This window comes from Heptranchias perlo, chromosome 3, assembly GCF_035084215.1.
Source record: "Heptranchias perlo isolate sHepPer1 chromosome 3, sHepPer1.hap1, whole genome shotgun sequence".
Taxonomy (NCBI): Eukaryota; Metazoa; Chordata; class Chondrichthyes; order Hexanchiformes; family Hexanchidae; genus Heptranchias; species Heptranchias perlo.
In genome coordinates this window covers 39,519,181-39,538,359 of record NC_090327.1, presented here as the reverse complement: position 1 = coordinate 39,538,359, position 19,179 = coordinate 39,519,181, and the positions used below count along the sequence as shown (strand labels likewise).

General features: G+C 42.3%; 1 protein-coding gene across 4 annotated transcripts in view; it reads right to left on the bottom strand.

Moving 5' to 3' along the window:
- Nucleotides 1–18,888, bottom strand: part of cables1 (Cdk5 and Abl enzyme substrate 1) — a 142,431-nt gene extending 123,543 nt beyond the window's left edge. For 2 of the 4 annotated variants that reach the window (XM_067979090.1, XM_067979097.1), the window contains exon 1: nt 18,076–18,886. In XM_067979090.1, the coding sequence (XP_067835191.1) occupies nt 18,076–18,761 (686 nt within the window). In that variant the 5' untranslated portion in view covers nt 18,762–18,886. Of the gene's footprint in view, nt 1–18,075 lie in introns of all 4 variants that reach the window. The other 2 variants (XM_067979109.1, XM_067979102.1) reach the window with 2 other exon arrangements.
- Between the last annotated feature and the right edge of the window lie 291 nt (nt 18,889–19,179).

Below are 19,179 nucleotides of genomic sequence, written 5' to 3'. Positions count from 1 at the left end.
TCTCTCTGAAGCACTAAATCCCTAATGTAGACAATCTCTATGTACAGCCGTGTGTTACTAAGTATTATGTGCCTTGGAAGAATATTCGTTCTTTGGTTAAAAGCCCTGGAAGTACCAATAGGTCCCTTATAAACACACTACTTATAGCGACAAGTACCAGATACATCTGGTCCTAGACACACCTCCAGGTGAACTAGCTTGTGTCTTAACTGTAGCTTAAATATTTCATGACTATAATGGACTACTTTATCTAAGGTAACAGAAATAATTTACTGTGAATATCATAGTGCTGTTGTATGATATATAGCACACTAGTTATTGTAATTACATTCCTATCAAGATCATCTGGAAAATGAATGTATATTTAAAAATAAATGTATACAGGACATAGACAAGTATGTTTTTAAGATTTTATTTATTATATTTTTATATGGATATACATATGGATTCCATAATCCAGAGGTTTGCTTGGTTTCTTATATTTAGCATTAACACCAGTTATGTCCAGTTACCTAACAAATCGGAGCAGGAGTAGGCCATACGGCCCCTCAAGTCTGCTCCGCCATTCAATTAGATCATGGATGATCTTCTACCTCAACTCCACTTTCCCGCCCTATCTCCAAATCCCTTGATTCCCTTAGTGTCCAAATATCCATCGATCTCAGTCTTGAATATATTGAATGACTGAGCATCCACAGCCCTCTGGGGTAGAGAATTCCAAAGAATCACAATTCTCAGTGAATATATTTTTCCTCATCTCGGTCCTAAATGGCCAACACCTTATCTTGAGACTATGATCCCTAGTTCTAGACTCTCCAACCAGGGGAAACAGCCTCTCCGCATTTACCATGTTAAGCCCTCTAAAAATTTAACACGTTTCAATGAGTTCACCTCTCATTCTTCTAAACGCCAGAGAATAAAGGCCCATTCTACTCAATCTCTCCTCATAGGACAACTCTCTCATCCCAGGAATCAATCTAATGATCCTTCGTTGCACCCCCTCTAAGGAAAGTATATCCTTCTTTAGGTAAGGAGACCAAAACTGTACACAGTACTCCAGGTGTGGCGTCACCAGAGCCCTATATAATTGCAGCAAGACCTCTTTACTCTTATATTCCAACCCCCTTGCAATAAAGGCTAACTGGTGGTGTGTCTAGGACCAGATGTATCTGGTACTTGTCGCTATAAGTAGCGTGTTTGCAAGGGACCTATTAGTACATCCAGGGCTTTTAACAAAAGAATAAATATTCTTCCAAGGCACATAATGCTTAGTAACACTTCTAATTGAGAAGCTTGACTCTTCATTAGCTTATATAGAGAGAGCATGCATGTCAAAATATTTTTGAATTGGCTCTTTGAAGATCTAGTAGTTAAAGTGATGTTTTTAGTACTGATCTTTTCTCACAAATTCCAAGCTTGTATCGGTCACATGCGATGCTGCATTAAATGCACTTTTATATTTTGTTTGAGAAATTTTGTAATTTTCTGGAACAGAGCTGCCAGATCAACCGTAAAAAACTCCATTCATTGTGGTTTGATCTGCTGCATAGTGCTTTTTTAAATTTAAAAAAAAATCCAATTTTCTCCCTTTCCTAAAAGCACGTGACTCTTATTGGGATATTGCTTCACAATTGCTGGAAGCACACCAATACCTCATCAAGTGGTCATTCTTCATGTATGAACCTTGACCGTGAGTAATGGCATGAGGTGACATGAGGAGAAACTTTTTTACATAGCAAGTGGTTAGGATCTGGAATGCACTGCCCGAGGGGTTGGTTGAGGCAGATTGAATCATGGCCTTCAAAAAGGGAACTGGATAAATACTTGAAAGGAAAAAATTTGCAGGGCTACAGGGAATGGGTGGGGGAATGGAACTAGCTGGATTGCTCTTGCATAGAGCTGGCACGGACTCGATGGCCTTTCTACGATTCTATGATTCCAGCCCTCCATAGTTGAATTGCATCACAGTCAAGCCAGATCCTGTCTTCAATCAATGTTCACATACATGCAGCATTGGATAGCAATCAGGAATGGGAACCATGGCTGATATTATTTCCCGCTTCTTAGCTCCAGCGCATTAAGGCTAGCTGTAGCTCTCAAAGTGTTGCTCCAGCTAAGATCACTTAACTCAATATACAGCAGAGACCAGACTCGAGACCTTCCCAGCCTTTGTGGTTCAGCAGTAGGGAGTTGTGCCTTTATTCATTAAACCATTGGGGGAGCTATACACAGTGGTTTACTAAAAAAAAATATTTAACCTGGAATCTTTTTTATGGAATATTTGTCAGTATGTGTAATCATTCAATAATAGTATCATAACATACGTCATTCTCAAAAACAAGGTAAAATATACAAGTAATACAACGGCCTGACCTAATATTTTAGAATGCGAGTTCAAACCCCACCACGGCAGTTTGAGAATTTAAATTCAGTCTGGAAATAAATATCTGGTATCAGTAAAAGTAACCGTGAAATCGTTGGATTGTCATAAAAACCCAACTGGTTCACTAATGTCCTTTTGGGCAGGAAACCTACTGGCCTATACGGCACAACAGTTCCACACCAACGTGGTTAACTCTTAACTGCCCTACAAACTGCTACGAGGAATAAGAATAAAACTGTACAAACCACCTCCCAAACCTGCGACCTCCACCACCTAGAAAGACAAGGGCAGCAAGTGCATGTGAACACCATCACCTCCAAGTTCCCCTCCAAGTCACCCACCATGCTGACTTGGACATATATCACCGTTTCTTTATTGTCACTGGGTAAAAATCCTGGAACAGTCCACCTAACAACACTGAGGGAGTACCTTCACCACAGGGACTGCATGGTTTAAGAAGAAGGCCTACCACCACCTTCTCAGGGCAACTAGAGATGAGTAATAAATGCTGGCCTTGCCAGCGACACTCACATTCAGAGAATGAATATTAAAAAATGCTATCTCTTTAAATCTGGGCTCTATAAAATAAATGCAGTGAATGTGCAAAGAGAAACATTATTTAATTACTGACCGTCTTATTTGGATAAGCTGAAAATAGCAAGCCAGGGCCCTTGAAGTGTTAATGGGGCTGAGGTGTCCGGTTGCTGAGCTGTAAAACCCCTTAAGGCAGTAACAGTTCCCTATTTACTTCATGACTCAACAATTTGGCTGGTTGTGTGAATAGAAATATAAGCGGAAAAAGAACTGCACTGTATTATGTAAATGAGAGTAATCCTACAACAGTCAGTCGTTGCACTTCAAAAGTAATGCATTGTGTGAAGCACTTTGAAGCCTTTCGGTGTTACGGCGCTATATAAATGCAAGTATTATTAAACGCTGCATTCTGTGCAGGGCTTTATACTTCAGCGTTACTGGTTAAAGCAGTTTTCTCTTTTTGCCAGTTTCCTGCACTGTACTGGTGCCAGCAATTCAATCTGAACACATGATTTAACATCCTCCTCAAAGGAAACAAAGCTACTATTCAGGACGACTTGTTTTGGTTGCTGCTCAAAGAGATTCTCGGCAGATGCACAGCTAGAGGAACACAAATTAATTTTGCTGTTTAGATCCAGATACAACATAGACTTTTTTGAGTCGCAAAATAAAATTACTATTAAGCATATTCTGGATGTGGATTTTTACAGTCCTTCATTATCCTTTTTGTGGCTTTCCTCTTAGGCCATGAACCATTTCCTGCAGTTGTAAACTCACAATTTATCACTCTGGTCAGCAGTGTGGGTAGTGCCGCACTATAAAGTGTGTTAGTCTTACTGTGGTTCCTGACTTGAAATTTAAGTTGGATGGGTCAGACTAAGGCTACTTTACAGTCTGTAAAACTACACAGTGAGGGTGGCTGGTGTGCAGCCTGTCAGCGGATAAGACTGTGGAGCCTGATAGGATGGTTTTCTTTGTATAAAACTCAAGTGTTTAACGAAGTATAAAAATCTCCAAATTTTGGCACAATGCAAGGGGACCAAGGTGCTGACAGGCAACTTGTCAGAACATGCTGTCGTAAAAAGTTCACAAGATACTATTTTTTTTAAAAAAAGCTTGTTTAGCTTTGAAAACGTTCTCCTGTGGCAAAAAGGACTGACAAAAACATCGGAGGGCTCGCAATCACTGGTCCTGAGCTGGGTGCGTCACAAGGGGAGAGATAACTTGTTGCATTATTGTGCAAAGCATCGACAGCCCAGAGAAACTGTTTGGATGGCAACAGGTGAAGCAGAACAGAAAACGTCAAAGTATGTGTTCTGAATTATGGATTGAAAATAAATAAGAACCTGAGCCCGGGCATATGGATTTCCCAGTCTTGCCAAGTTGGCTACCCTTATAATAAATGGTGAGCAGGTCAAGTGTGAAACGTAGGCAAATCTAACTTCAGGACCTTGTTATTAAAAGTTGACACAGAACTCTTGGTTCATAGGCTCAAAATTACAGTTGGCGATATTAATGGATTACACTTAATGGGATATTGATAAGATGGGAGAGTGAGCTAAAGCATGGCAGATGGAATTCAAGTCAGTCTGAGGTGATGCATTTTAGTAAAAAAAAGAGCAGTAATTATACTCTAAATGGAAGTAGGCTCAGTGCTGTGGAAGGACAGAGGGAATTGGAAGTACAGGTTTATAGGATGTTAAAGGCAGCAGCTCGGGTTGATGATGCTAATGGAATTCCAGCTTTTACCATGAGAGATATAGAACCAGAAATTGACTTGCGCAGCGCTCATTTTTCGGGTGAAAAACAGGCTGTGACGTGTCCAATATGGCATGCAAAGTGCACACGTTCATTCTGCGTCGGGATAGCGCCCCGGAGTCATCCAGGGCTTATGCCTGAAACTAGGGTTAGGCTCATTTCCTGTGCAAATGTGGTTCAGGCCCCTTTTCCATATTTGATCACGACTGACCGCAGCATATGCCGTGCAGTTTTCTCAGGCCCAAAGCAGCCGAACCAATGGTCCTTAAAGGGATTACTGGAGGTTGTCAAAAAAAAAGTAAAAAGAAAATTTACTTCTCCTGAGTGTGGAACGCTCCTCCCGGCTTCACGTTTAAACTGCGGGCCTTCGCTGGCCACTGCTCACCCCCCTCTCCCCACCCCATCTTGTGCCCCACCCACCCCTCCGGACTCCCCACTGTGGACCTGGTGCCAGCTGACTCTCGCCTTCTTCAGCCTTTTCAGGACTGGTGCACTGCCTTCTGGGGCGTGACTGGCACCCCCACCATGCCAGTCGTGTCCTGATGAAGCAAGGGGATCAATTTTGCGTGGTCCCCTTGTGCATCAGTTTCAGCGCGCGCTCAATGCTGCTGCTGGATTGGAGCCCAATTTCTACCCCACAATATAAAGGCCAACAGGTAATGATCACTCTGTATAACACCTTAATAAGACTTAAGTTAGAGTAATGTGTGCAGTATTGGGTTCCACACTAGGAAGGATATTAAGGCTTTAGAGAGGGTACACGCAGATTCACTAGGATGTTGCACACTATAATCACAAAGAAAGGCTTGAAAAATTGGGGTGTTTTGGTTATATTAATGCAGATTACGGAACAATATGATAGAAGTGTTTAAAATTATGAAAGAGAGTAGATAGGGCAGACTGTTTCCAGTAGTTGAGTTGTCTAGAACTAAGGGTCATAAATACAAGATTAAATGAAAGAGATTTAGAACAGAGAGCAGGAGAACCTTCTTCACACAGAGTTGCGAGGCTGTGAAATTCACTTCCAGGCTAGTGGTTGAGGCCGAATTGTGTCAACATTCAAGATTAGATTGGATAAGTGGATGAAGGAAAAGTGGATGAAGGGAAATGGGAACAGGGTGGGTAAATGCTATTTGCTCGTGTGGAGGGTTAACACTGAAATGGACTGCTTGGGCTGAATGGCCTGTTTCCATGTTGTAACTTCTATGTATTTCTACGTATGTATGTTTGTATGACATTCCTGTCTGCTATTTTAATGGAATTGTTAAAACATTTATAATAAATGGGTTAACGCCTCCATTGAAGTTGCTGACAAGGGAATGTCATACAAACATGTAAAGCCAGCAGTCACTTTTACCCTCATATTCAAACTACTATGACGGATATCTTTGGTTTTATACCAAGTTAACTAGGAGACGGTGCTCACAATCAGCTAGATGTATACAATTGAGAGAAATTTTATCTCACTGTTCGACCTGAGACAGTGTACGACCACTGTAAATAATACTGTGTTGAGGCAGTGATGACCTAAATTGACGCAGTGAGCTGTGCTAAACCAGTAAGGACTACTGGAAATGTTATTAGAGCTGCCCTCTTACTAAGTAGGGCATACTGTTGCTTTTTCCCATCTGTTTTTAACAGTCGCCAATATTCAACCTTAATCTTATCAAAAATTGTCAGGAATTACCACATGACACAAAAACTCAAACTCATATCTTAAAATTGAAATAGCCATGCCCCACCAAACACAGTACCAAAGACTCCCTTCATTTCCCTAATACCAATTTACTTCTTATATTGTGATATTACTGTCCGGGGCTACTGAAATGTTTGTGTAGAACAAAATGAAAGAGTATCAATTTCATGCTGCTGATAAAAGAAAAGTTTGCAAATACTGAAAACCTGGAATAAAAACAAAAGTTTCGATGCTCCAATGAAAGTTGCTATCTGAAACATTAACCTGTCTATTCTCTTTTCCAATGCTGATGGACCTGTTTTGTATTTAAAGAATCTTCTTTTGTATTTAATTTCGAGCGGGACGAGGCCTCTTTAGATTGCCACATGGCTGGGTCATAATGCAGTAAAAAAAGTGTTGTTTTTTCAGATAAATATTCCCTCACGGTCAGCTGATGCTATTACAAAACTGACCTGGCTTCCGAATCTTGTAAACCTGCTGCTCATCACATGATGTCAAACAGTACAGCAAAATATGGAGGCCCTTGGCAGAGGTGAGGAGGCATCGCCAGGGCAACGTCAGGTGTAAACTGCAATGCAGAAACTAAATTGGAAAGAATAAACTGTCCCCTGTGCTCGCTGACCTACATCGGCTCCCAGTCCAGAAACGCCTCGATTTTAAAATTCTCATCCTTCTTTTCAAATCCCTCCATGGCCTCGCCCCTCCATATCTCTGTAACCTCCTCCAGCCCTACAACCCTCCGAGATCTCTGTGCTCCTCCAATTGTTGCCTCTTGCGCATCCCTGATTTTAATCACTCCACCATTGATGGCTGTGCCTTCGGCTGCCTAGGCCCTAAGCTCTGGAATCCCTCCCTAAACCTCTCTGCCTCTCTACCTCTCCTCCTTTAAGACACTCCTTAAAACCTACCTCTTTAATCAAGCTTTTGGTCACCTGTCCTAATATCTCCTTATGTAGCTCAGTGTCAAATTTTGTTTGATAACGCTCCTGCAAAGCGCCTTGGGATGTTTTACTACGTTAAAGGCGCTATATAAATGCAAGTTGTTGTTGTTGTCGTATATTATAAAAGCTAAAAGATTTCTGGGAATGAATTTTCCTGAAATTGGGATGGTATTTGTGCTCAATGAGCTTCCCCAATAAGAAAGAACTTGCATTTATATAGCGCCTTTCACGACCTCAGGATGTCCCAAAGCGCTTTCCAGGCAATGAATTACTTTTGAAGTGCAGTGACTGTTGTAATGCAGAAAATGTGGCAGCCAATTTGCACACATCAAGGTCCCACAAACAGCAATGTGATAATGACCAGATAATCTGTTTTTAGGTGTTAGTTGAGCTATAAATATTGGCCAGAACACCGGGAGAACTCTCCTGCTCTTCAATTAGTGCCATGAGATCTTTTACGTCCATCTGAAAGGGCAGACGGATCCTTGGTTTAACATCTCACCCGAATGAAAGCACTTATGGCATGGCAGCACTCCCTCAGTACTGCACTGAAGTGTCAGCCTGGATTAGTGCTCAAATCTCTGGATCACAACCTTCTGACTCAAAGGCGAGAGTGCTACCGCTGAACCGTGGCTGATACCATGGCCTAGTGGGTAAAACTAATACCTGGTATTACACCAAGTTATGTAAAATAGAAGGTCCCAGGGTCAATTCCCAGCTTTACTTAGCTGATCTCAGAACTCCTGGGGTAGGGATGCGAAAAATCAGCCAAGGTCCCTGCTGAAACTGCACGTTGGATGAAGACAGAACTGAGATTGTCTGTGATGCCCTCCACAGCTGAACGGCCTGTCCACACTCACTCGGCTATAAAGAATATCCACTCGGGTGAGGCACCGACTGACTGCCTGCTACCTGTGGAAGCCTACCCCAGCAAGTCAGTGCTTTCAGGAGACATGGGGAGAAGGCTGGAAAAAATAAATTGCTCAAGGTGTATTACTCATGTATATGTCATCACTGAAAATGCTTCAGTATGATATAGCTATGTAGCACAATCTAGCTGAAGTGTTATTCTCTGTGTAATCCACTGACAGAGAAAAAACTTATTATACCTAAAAAAACGTATCAGTCAAACAAGAAGTGGGGCAGGTGGAGCATGTTTCAGTGGGGGAGCATTTGGGGAACAGTGATCATAATATCATTAGGTTTAGAATAGTTATGGAAAAGGACAAGGAATGATCAAATGTGAAAATACTTAACTGGAGGAGGGCTAATTTCAGTGAGTTAAAAAGGGATCTTGCCCAGATGGATTGGAATCAAAAATTAGCAGGTAAAACAGTAATTGAATGGGAGCCCTTCATGGAGGAGTTGGTTCAGGTACAGAGTAGACACATTCCTGCAAGGGGGAAAGGAAGGGCATCCGAAGGTAGAGCTCCCTGGATGACTAAAGATATAGAGATTAAAATGAAACAGATAAAAGAGGCTTATGATGAATGTAAAATTCATAATACAGTAGAGAACCAGGCTAAATACAGATAGCACAGAGGAGATCTAAAAAAGGGAATAAGAGGGGAAAAGACAGAGTATGAGAACAGATTAGCAGCTAACATAAAAGGGAACCCAAAAGTCTTTTATAAACATTAATATTAAAAGGGTAGTCAAAGGAAGGGTGGGACCGATTAGGGTCAAAAAAAGGAGATCTTGTGGAGGCAGAGGGCATGGCTGAGGTACCAAATGAATACTTTGCATCTATCTTCACTAGAGAAGAGGATGTTGCAATTGTAGCAGTAATGGAGGAGGTAGTAATGATATTGGATAGGATAAAAATAGATAAAGAGAAGGTACTTAAAAATTGGCAGTACTAAAAATAGAGAAGTCACCTGGTCCAGGTGGGCTGCATCCTTGGTTACTGAGGGAAGTAGGGGTGGAAGTTGCAGAGGCTCTGGCCACAATCTTCCAATCCTCCTTAAATATGGGGACGGTGCCAGAGGACTGGAGGATTGCAAATGTTACACCCTGTTCAAAAAGGGGAGAGGAATAAACCCGGCAATTACAGGCCAGTCAGCCGACCATCAGTGGTGGGGAAATTTTTAGGACAATAATCCAGGACAAAATTAATTGACACTTCGAAAAGTATGGCCTACTAAATGAAAGTCAGCACGGATTTATTAAAGGAAAATTGTGTTTGACTAACTTGATTGAGTTCTTTGATGAAGTCTCAGTGAGGGTTGATAAGGGTAGTGCAGTTGATGTTGTGTATATGGACTTTCAAAAGGCATTTGATGAAGTACCACTTAATAGACTTGTTAGCAAAATTAAAAGGGCATTAAAAGGACAGTGGCAGCGTGGATATAAAACTGGCTAAGGGACAGAAAGCAGAGTAGTGGTGAACAGTTGTTTTTCAAACTGGAGGGAAGTATAGAGTGGTGTTCCCCAGGGGTCAGTATTAGGACCACTTATCTTTTTGATATATATTAATGACCTGGACTTGGGTATAGAGGATATAATTTCAAAGGCTGCAGATCACACAAAACTCGGAAATGTAGTAAGCAATGTGGAGGACAGTAACAGACTTCAGGAGGACATAAACAGGCTGGTGAAATGGGCAGACACATGGCAGATAAAATTTAATGCAGAGAAGTGTGAAGTGATACATTTTGGTAGGAAGGATGAGGAGAGGCAATATAAACTAAATGGTACAATTTTAAAGGGGGTACAGGAACAGAGAGATGTGGGGGAGCACATACACAAATCTTTGAAGGTGGCAGGACAAGTTGAGAAGGCTGTTTAAAAAAGCATATGGGATCCTGGACTTTATTAATAGAGGCATAGAGTACAAAAGCAAGGGAGTTAGGCTAAATCTTTATAAAACATTGGTTAGGCCTCAGCTGGAGAATTGTGTTCAATTCTGGGCACCACACTTTAGGAAGGATATCAAGGCCTTAGAGAGGGTGCAGAAGAGATTTACTAGAATGGTACCAGGGATGAGGGACTTCAGATATGTGGAGAGACTGGAGAAGCTGGGGTTGTTCTCCTTAGAACAGAGAAGATTAAGGGGAGATTTGATAGAGGTGTTCAAAATCATGAATGGTTTTGACAGCGTAAATAAGGAGAAACTGTTTCCAGTGGCAGAAGGGTCAGTAATCAGAGGGCACAGATTTAAGGTGATCGGCAAAAGAGCCAGAGGTGACACGAGGAAACATTTTTGTATGCAGCGAGTTGTAATGATTTGGAACGCACTGTCTGAAAGGGTGGTGGAAGCAAATTCAATAGTAACTTTCAAAAGGGAATTGGATAAATACTTGAAGGAAAAAAATTTATCGGGCTATGGGGAAAAAGCAGGGGAATGGGACTAGTTGGATAGCTCTTTCAACAAGCCGGCACAGACACAATGGGCCGAATGGCCTCCTCCTGTACTGTAGCTGCTATGATATTATGAAAGGCATACACCTTTAAATCAAATAGTAGTTACCTTTATTAGCCTTTCACCTACATATTACTATCTCTCCCATAAACCATACTCACATGCCTACTTCCCTTATTCCCAGCAAAACAAGCACCATCTCCTACTCCTGTTGTTGCCTCAGTACAGCCTTTGGATCCCAGGTTTCATACCAGCACAGACAAATAGGATAAAATGATCCTGTCCCTGCTGGTTATAAGTGTCCCATATGAAAAGAAATTGAGCTGTCTCACTAAAATCCTGGTGGATGTGGTTGCCTACACATTGGCACTAAATTAGCAATCTCACTCAAAGATGGTTGCTGTGTGAAGGTGAATTCACCCTGGTGCAGTAGGATATGCTCTTCCAAAGACAAGGTTAAGGCACAATAAAGTTACAATTCCTCCAATCGTTATGCATAGCAACATCATGAATGCATTTGAGATTTCCTATAGTAGTGTTTCCGGTGAAATGGCAAATCCATTTTTTTTTAGGACCTTTATAAGGTTTAGTTAGAAATGTGAACAGAGGAATTTTTCAGAAAGGCACTTATGATATCAGTACACATAGTAATCAGAGGAATTCTTACCCCCATTGTTGGAGCAGAGTTGAAGGTGAGTCTTTCTCTGTATTTGGTTGTGCTACACCTGACCCAAGAGTGGGTGATGTTGACACTGGATCCTAAAGTTGGAGAAGGGTTCCATTTCCCAGCGCTGCCGTTCTTTATCTTGATCACAAGTATTCGCCAGAAAGTATAAATTTAGAATAAACTAGCCTTATAACACTGCTAGCTATACGTTTCCCTATTTATGTACGCTATATTAAAATCCTTACATTTTTTATATTATTTCTTTAGGGGTTTATAAGCCAGTGTTATAGCTCTTAAAGCCATAAAAACCCTCAGTAATCTCTTGCATAACATTTAAAACATAATGGCCCGGAATTTGCTGTGTCAAAATAATGTGAGGCTAACAGCGTTTACCATATTTATGCACAAATCGCACAGCAACTTCAGGCGAGGGTAGCTGCGCAGTTAAACGCAAAAATCCGGAAGTTGCTGTCTGAGATGCACCACTCCGCCATTAGCTTCGCAAAAAAAGCATCTCGTTGTCTGACTCACCATTCAAATTCATTGAACAGAGTGAAGTTCCCGTATTTGGATGGTAGATATGGACTGAACTCGTCACAGAAAGTTAGGGCTTGTCCATTTCAGTCTAAGTATCCTTTTTAACAGCGTGGTAAATGTTAATTGCTGACAAACAACCTTTCTGGCACTGAAAATTAACTATTACAAGTGTGGAGTCTCATTCCTTCAGGTTTAAATTGTTGTTGGAGATTTTTTAAAAAAATTAATTACTTTTTCTTTCTGTCTCTTTTTTTTCTCTCTTAATCCAATCTTTCTTTCCCTCTCATTATTTCTCTTTCTGTACCTGATTTGACAATTAATTCACTATTCTAACTTACACATCCTTGTTCAGATTCTGCGCTGTACATTTAACAATCCTTCAATCTGATTGGTTCAGGAGATCTGGGGGGGGGAAAAATTGGAAAGGCCTATTATTGGGCATGGGTAGCGTGATCCGCTATTATCCCGCACCCAATGGCCCCTGCGCAGACAGGACAAGAACTCTGTCCGGCCTCAGTGCTCACCTTCAAGCAGCGTTGAAATGTAGGCCTTACACGTCGATTGTAGTAAATGCACACTTTCCACCATCAGGGGGAGCCCCAGTCTCTTAAAGGGAGATGGCTCTTAAAATCTCTTAAAGGTAGCCGGTACCTGTTGCAAGCCACCCACTCACAACTCAGTTTGCTGTCTGCACGGAGTCTGAACGGAGATCAGACATCGCACACGTAAAAATCAGATGCAGGTCCCGTCCCTATGCTTACAAACTAATGAGCTTTGTTAAAACATTGAATAAAGGTTGCGTACTACTAAATCCCACATCCTCCAATCTGCATGCCAGACCTCACCTATCTGCCGATCTGAGTTGGTACCAGGCCTGCGAAAGTGCATGCACCAAGGTTCTCTGCTGATGCACTAGAAGCCTTGGTACAAGAAGTGGACAGAAGGAGGGACATCATATATCTGCAGGTGAGGGGGCAAGACGCCCTCCAGACATATGCCCAAAAGACAGTGGGAGGCAGCGGGCGACGAAGTCAATGCCAGGCGCACAGCACCACGAACATGGATGCAGTGCAGGAAGAAGTTCAATGCTTTAATACTTGGTCAAGGTGAGTGATGTCAAGTGGCATCTTCTATGAACTGCACCACTAGCCGCATCCACTGCTCCACGCACTACACCTCCCATCACCCACATACCAACAAACTTTTCCAATCAGATGCTTCCTCTCACCCTTACATATTACTACTGTTGCAAGCCACCCACTCACAACTCACAGGCCACACACACTGGCAGCTATTCAACCATGAAAGGCACATCACCCAGACACACGTCCCGCTTTCTTGCAGTAGAAGGTGGCGCATAACAGGAGGCAGCAAGTGGTAGTGGCATTTAGCCCCTCAAGCCTGTTCGGCCATTCAATGAGATCATGGTTGATCTGTGACCTAACTCCATATACCCACCTTAGCCCCATATCCCTTAATACCCTCGGTTCACAGAAATCTATCAATCTCAGATTTAGAATTCACAAGTGAGCCGTTTGCAGAAGAGCATTCCAAACTTCTCCCACCCTTTGCGTGTAGAACTTCACTCCTACACGTCCTGGCTCTAAATGTTAGGGCTATGCCCCCGCATCCTAGTATTGAAGTCTAGGAGACCTCCAAACACAGTTACAAATGCATCAGCAGCCAGAAGCAATAATCCAGCCACTAACCTGTAAATCTTGCATGGTCCCTTTAAATAGCGCTGGTGGGGGGGTCCTCCAGGCACTCTAAGACATGTTCAGATGGTCATAGTTAAGACTGTGCATTGAGTTGAGCATTAAGTCCCAAAATGGTGTTTATCACTTCAGCTCCTTACTTTACATGCTGCTGGCATTCGGCATTTGCGCGTGCACTAATACCTATACCAAGATGGCGTGCGGCGCACGTCACGCTGGAAATCTGCATGCGCAGACAAGACGCCATCTTGGCACTTCGGGAGGCTGCGTAGCGCCGAAACAACGGGTGCTACGTGGCTCAATTTCTCGCCCATACAGTTGTTTGCCTTGTTCACTCAGATCCCAGGTGCCCTATAGAGGCCATGCACCGTTTCCATCTCCCACTTACTGCAACTTCCAGCGCAAAATCTCATGGAAATTTAACAGGCAAGGGCAAGTCTAACTAACGGCAGGTGCTGTTCGTTGACCAGCTATAGCAAATTCTGGGCCAATCTTTTAAGATTATTGGTCCCAAATAAGCCGAGCATTTTTTCATAACCCCACCTTTCCTTCTCATTATATCACTCAATCTCCTCTCTCTCCAGAAATGTGCCAATTATCTCCCGTTTATTCTCTTGATTTCAGTGGCCTTTTCTGGCAACTAATTCCACAACTCTATTATACTTTGGCTGAAATTGCATCCTGACTTCCCTTCTTAACTATTATAGATGTGAACAATCTTGGTACTTGATATGAACTCCGACCAGCACTAATTAAGCCATTCAGCACCTCAAGCCTATTCCACCATTCAATTAGATCATGGCTGATCTGTACCTCAGATCCATTTAACCACCTTTGTTCCATATCCTTTGATACCCTCACCTAACAAAAATCTAAAAACCACAGTCTTGAAAATTTCAATTAATCCAACATCCACAGCCTTTGAGGGAGCGAATTCCAGATTTCCACTACCCTCTGCGTGAAAAAGTGCTTCCTGATTTCACTCCTGAATTGCCTAGCTCTAACTTTAAGATTATGCCCTCTTATTCTGAATTCTTGCACCAGAAGAAATAGTTCCTCTGTATCCATCCTACCAAGTCCCTTTATCATTTTAAACACCTCAATTAGATCACCCCTCAACCTTCTAAACTCAAGAGGCTACAAGGCAAGTTTATGCAACCTGTCCTCTTAATGTATTCCTTTAAACCTCAGTATTATTCTGAAGAATCTGCACTCTACCCTTCTCCAAGGGTGACTGAACACCTCGAGAATTTTCAGTTAATCAGAGAGAGCCAGCATGGATTTGTGAAAGGTAGGTCGTGCCTGACAAACCTGATTGAATTTTTTGAAGAGGTGACTAAAGTAGTGGTCAGGGGAATGTCAATGGATGCTATTTATATGGACTTCCAGAAGGCATTTGATAAAGTCCCACATAAGAGACTGTTAGCTAAGATAGAAGCCCATGGTATCGAGGGAAAAGTACGGACTTGGTTAGGAAGTTGGCTGAGCGAAAGGCGACAGAGAGTAGGGATAATGGATAGGTACTCATATTGGCAGGATGTGACGAGGGATCTGTCTTTGAGCCTCAATTATTCACAATATTTATTAACGACTTAGATGAAGGCATAGAAAGTCTCATATCTAAGTTTGCCGGTGACACAAAGATTGGTGGCATTGTAAGCAGTGTAGATGAAAACATAAAATTACAAAGGGATATTGATAGATTAGGTGAATGGGAAAAACTGTGGCAAATGGAATTCAATGTAGACAAATGTGAGATCATCCACTTTGGATCAAAAAAGGATAGAACAGGGTACTTTCTGAATGGTAAAAAGTTAAAAATAGTGGATGTCCAAAGGGACTTAGGGGTTCAGGTACACAGATCATTGAAGTGTCATGAACAGGTGCAGAAAATAATCAATAAGGCTAATGGGATGATGGCCTTTATATCTAGAGGACTAGAGTACAAGGGGGCAGAAGTTATGCTGCAGCTATACAAAACCCTGGTTAGACCGCACCTGGAGTACTGTGAGCAGTTCTGGGCACCGCACCTTCGGAAGGACATATTGGCCTTGGAGGGAGTGCAGCGTAGGTTTACTAGAATGATACCCGGACTTCAAGGGTTAAGTTACGAGGAGAGATTACACAAATTGGGGTTGTATTCTCTAGAGTTTAGCAGGTTAAGGGGTGATCTGATCGAAGTTTATAAGATATTAAGCGGAACAGATAGGGTGGATAGAGAGAAACTATTTCCATTGGTTGGGGATTCTAGGAGTAGGGGGCACAGTCTAAAAATTAGAGCCAGACCTTTCAGGAGTGAGATTAGAAAACATTTCTACACACAAAGGGTGGTAGAAGTTTGGAACTCTCTTCCGCAAATGGCAATTGATGCTAGCTCAATTGCTAAATTTAAATCTGAGATAGATAGCTTTTTGGCAACCAGAGGTATTAAGGGATGTGGGCCAAAGGCAGGTACATGGAGTTAGAGCACAGATCAGCCATGATCTTATCAAATGGCGGAGCAAGCACGAGGGGCTGAATGGCCTACTCCTGTTCCTATGTTCCTATATATCTTTCCTGAAGTTTGGTGCTGTAAACTGAACGCAGTACTCCAAATGGGGGTCTGACCAAGTGTACGCGCCACATATATCACAAAAACAAAAATAGTTGTCTTCTCTCAGATAGTGAGGTAATAACCTCCGTTAGGTCTGAGTAGAGGTGGGAAGTCTAGCTGAAAGGAGGGATAATCATCAGTTCTGTATGCAATTGCTCTTTAGCACCCCTCACAGACCAGATACAGAGCAATGCTGTCACACAAAGGCCATGGAGATATTTATAGTTACATGACCAGCCTCCAAGCTGGAGTCCAAGGTGCATCCCCTGGGAGGGTATGAAAGATGTTAAAAAGATATTCTCCACACTCACTGTTTTATTTGCTTTCACTTTAGGACAGTGCTTTGCTGTATAGGGTTACCTTTATTAATAAATAAATAAATCAATCATTGTAACTTTAATTGATCCTATCTTTCAAAGCTATATCAGTGTGAGTTTTATCATTTGCAAACACCAGTGTGCATTTAATCGAGTAAAGAATTAACTGTTCATTTTACCACATTGCCAAGGTGCAGTTAGACATTTGAACTTTGGCATAAGCAGAAGGCACTTTTACACTGGAGGAGTGTTGTTTGTTGACGGCTACTGTATGTTAGTCCCATCAACATCAGCAGTCTCTAATGTAAAGCAGGGTGTTTTCAGAGAACCAAACACGTTGGAGACTCATCAAGCACTTTTGTATTTTGTGCTTCTGTAGTTCAGATCACAGGTGAGTAATGTCTGTGCACTGGCTCCATTGCATTTACATTGCTCAAACCTGGGTCCTCATCCTGATGTCAGAATTGTAGGTGGTTGTAGCAATGTAAAGGAGAGAAACTAATGCACGAAAGTTGCTCTAGTACAGAGTGCTAAATGTAAAATGTCTACATTTTTGTGGGTCTCAGGAGCTGCCTTCAGGTCTCCGCTTACCTCTAAATGTGCCAAGATGGATTAATTTCCTTTTAATTATCCAGCTTCGTCAGGATTTGATTTGGACAGTTACAAAATCAAGGTAAATAGTGGACCACAAAGATCATGGGTCACCATTTGAGTGCCGCTCTCCCAGAACCGTACTCAAATGTAAACGTGGCTTTGGTTTACTCACCTACATTAAGTATTTGCATAGACCTTCTGTAGCTGCTAAGTAACAGCAGCAAAAAGCTAGTCTACTATTCTGCATCGAACAATAACACAAAACTGTGGGGTCAATAACACAGATTGCATAATAACTGTGGAATCTGCCAAGTAAATAAAGCAGTAATAACAATTGAGCTGATAAATAGAAAATGGAAATCTGGAATAATTGATGACTAAAACATTTGCTTGAATCATTTGACATTTTTTCTTCATTGCTGCCTTTTCATCAAAGTACCAAATATTCCAAAGGCTCTTGTTGGCGAAAGCTTTGGCTAAATATCAAGGAATCAAATAAATACAAAATCTTTGCTATAATTTTAGGACATTTTTGTAGGAAATCACAGGTTGATTTTTGGGAGTAATTTTGATCTCAAACCTCCATTATCTTAAGCTCTATAGATTACACAATAGTTTTACATAAATGCACCATACTGAAAAAAAAGTATTTTAAACTTGCATTTAAACATTGCACATAAAATATAGCATTGATAATAGATAATCCCCAAAGTAGACTTAAACCTCACAAAACTGAAGCCTTGTCTCTAAATTGTTTGAAATAATGAATTGAGTTCCCATTCTATATTCAGACACAGGGTGCGAATCCATATATGTAAACATGCATAACTACACACATGTGTGGGCAGATATACAGGGACCCTAACATGCATTCATTAACTATTATTTTGCTATTTAGAAACATCTCAGTTCAATAAATTACAAAAAAAAACTATAATATATCATCACTGTATATAAAATGTAAAGATTATATACTAACCTGGATCTTTGCAGATCAAAAGTACTGCTGCCCATCTGTCCCTGTTCCAGGCAGTAGTTTGGGACTGATGCTTGTCTTAAGAAGGCAGCAGGCAGCATTCCCTGAGTGAAGGAGTTGATCCTTGCCCTGCTCCCACCGCCTGCAGGAACAGATGGTGCGGCGAGAGGGGACGCGCCAGCACCGCTGGGCTGAAACCTGCGCTCGGCAGATATCGCCGCTTCCTCGTCCGCTACATTCCCGCAAGTCGGAGCAGCGAAAGGCGAGCCGGCGGCGGCGGCGGCGACCCCAACCCTGGCTTTGAAAGGCAAACTCTGCGGACAGCTCCCGGCGATGCTGCTTTGCCGAGTAGTCCTGGGCGCCTCGCCATCAGCAGCAGCAGCAGCCCCGTCCTCCTCCTGATCCTCGCACTCATCCTGGGCGAGCCGCCCATCCAGAGAGATGTTGGTCAGAAAGCTGAGCGCCGCCTGCCTCCTCCTCGGATCTATCCGCTTCCTGGTGGGGTCGATGCTGGAATGTTTTATTTGCAATGCGGTGGTGGTGCTAGTGTTGCTGCTTGTTGCAGCCGCCATCGTCCTGTGGTAATGCTGAGTGTGTGTATATGTGGATGTGTGTATCAATGCATATAGATTTTTTTCCCTGTGTACATATATTTTTATATATATATATATATATAAATCTCTAAACATATAGGAGAGAGCCAAACGCGCGCCTGCACTGCTCTGTGCGAACACTATGAAGCGCTATCTCAGCCCCAGGACACACACGGGGTGGAGAGAGAGAGAGAGAGAGGGAGGGAGGGAAGAAGCCCGAGCGCCGACCAACTCCGACCAACTGGAGCACTTCACCCAGGGCAAGGGGGCGGCCACCAGGCATCGCGCATGATCCTCAGCCATTGCCAGACACATGGCAACTCGAGCCCTTGTGCAATGGTTTTAAAGCTGCAGCAGTGTAACCAGTTCACGTGTGTGTCTGGTGGGGTTTGGGTTTTTTTTGTTGGGGGGGGGGGCGGTATTTGTAGCGCAGGATTTTTTAAAAGCGAACATTCGGATGCAAAAATCTGCATTTAGTATTAAAACTTCCTTTCCGAATAGAAAAATCATCTGA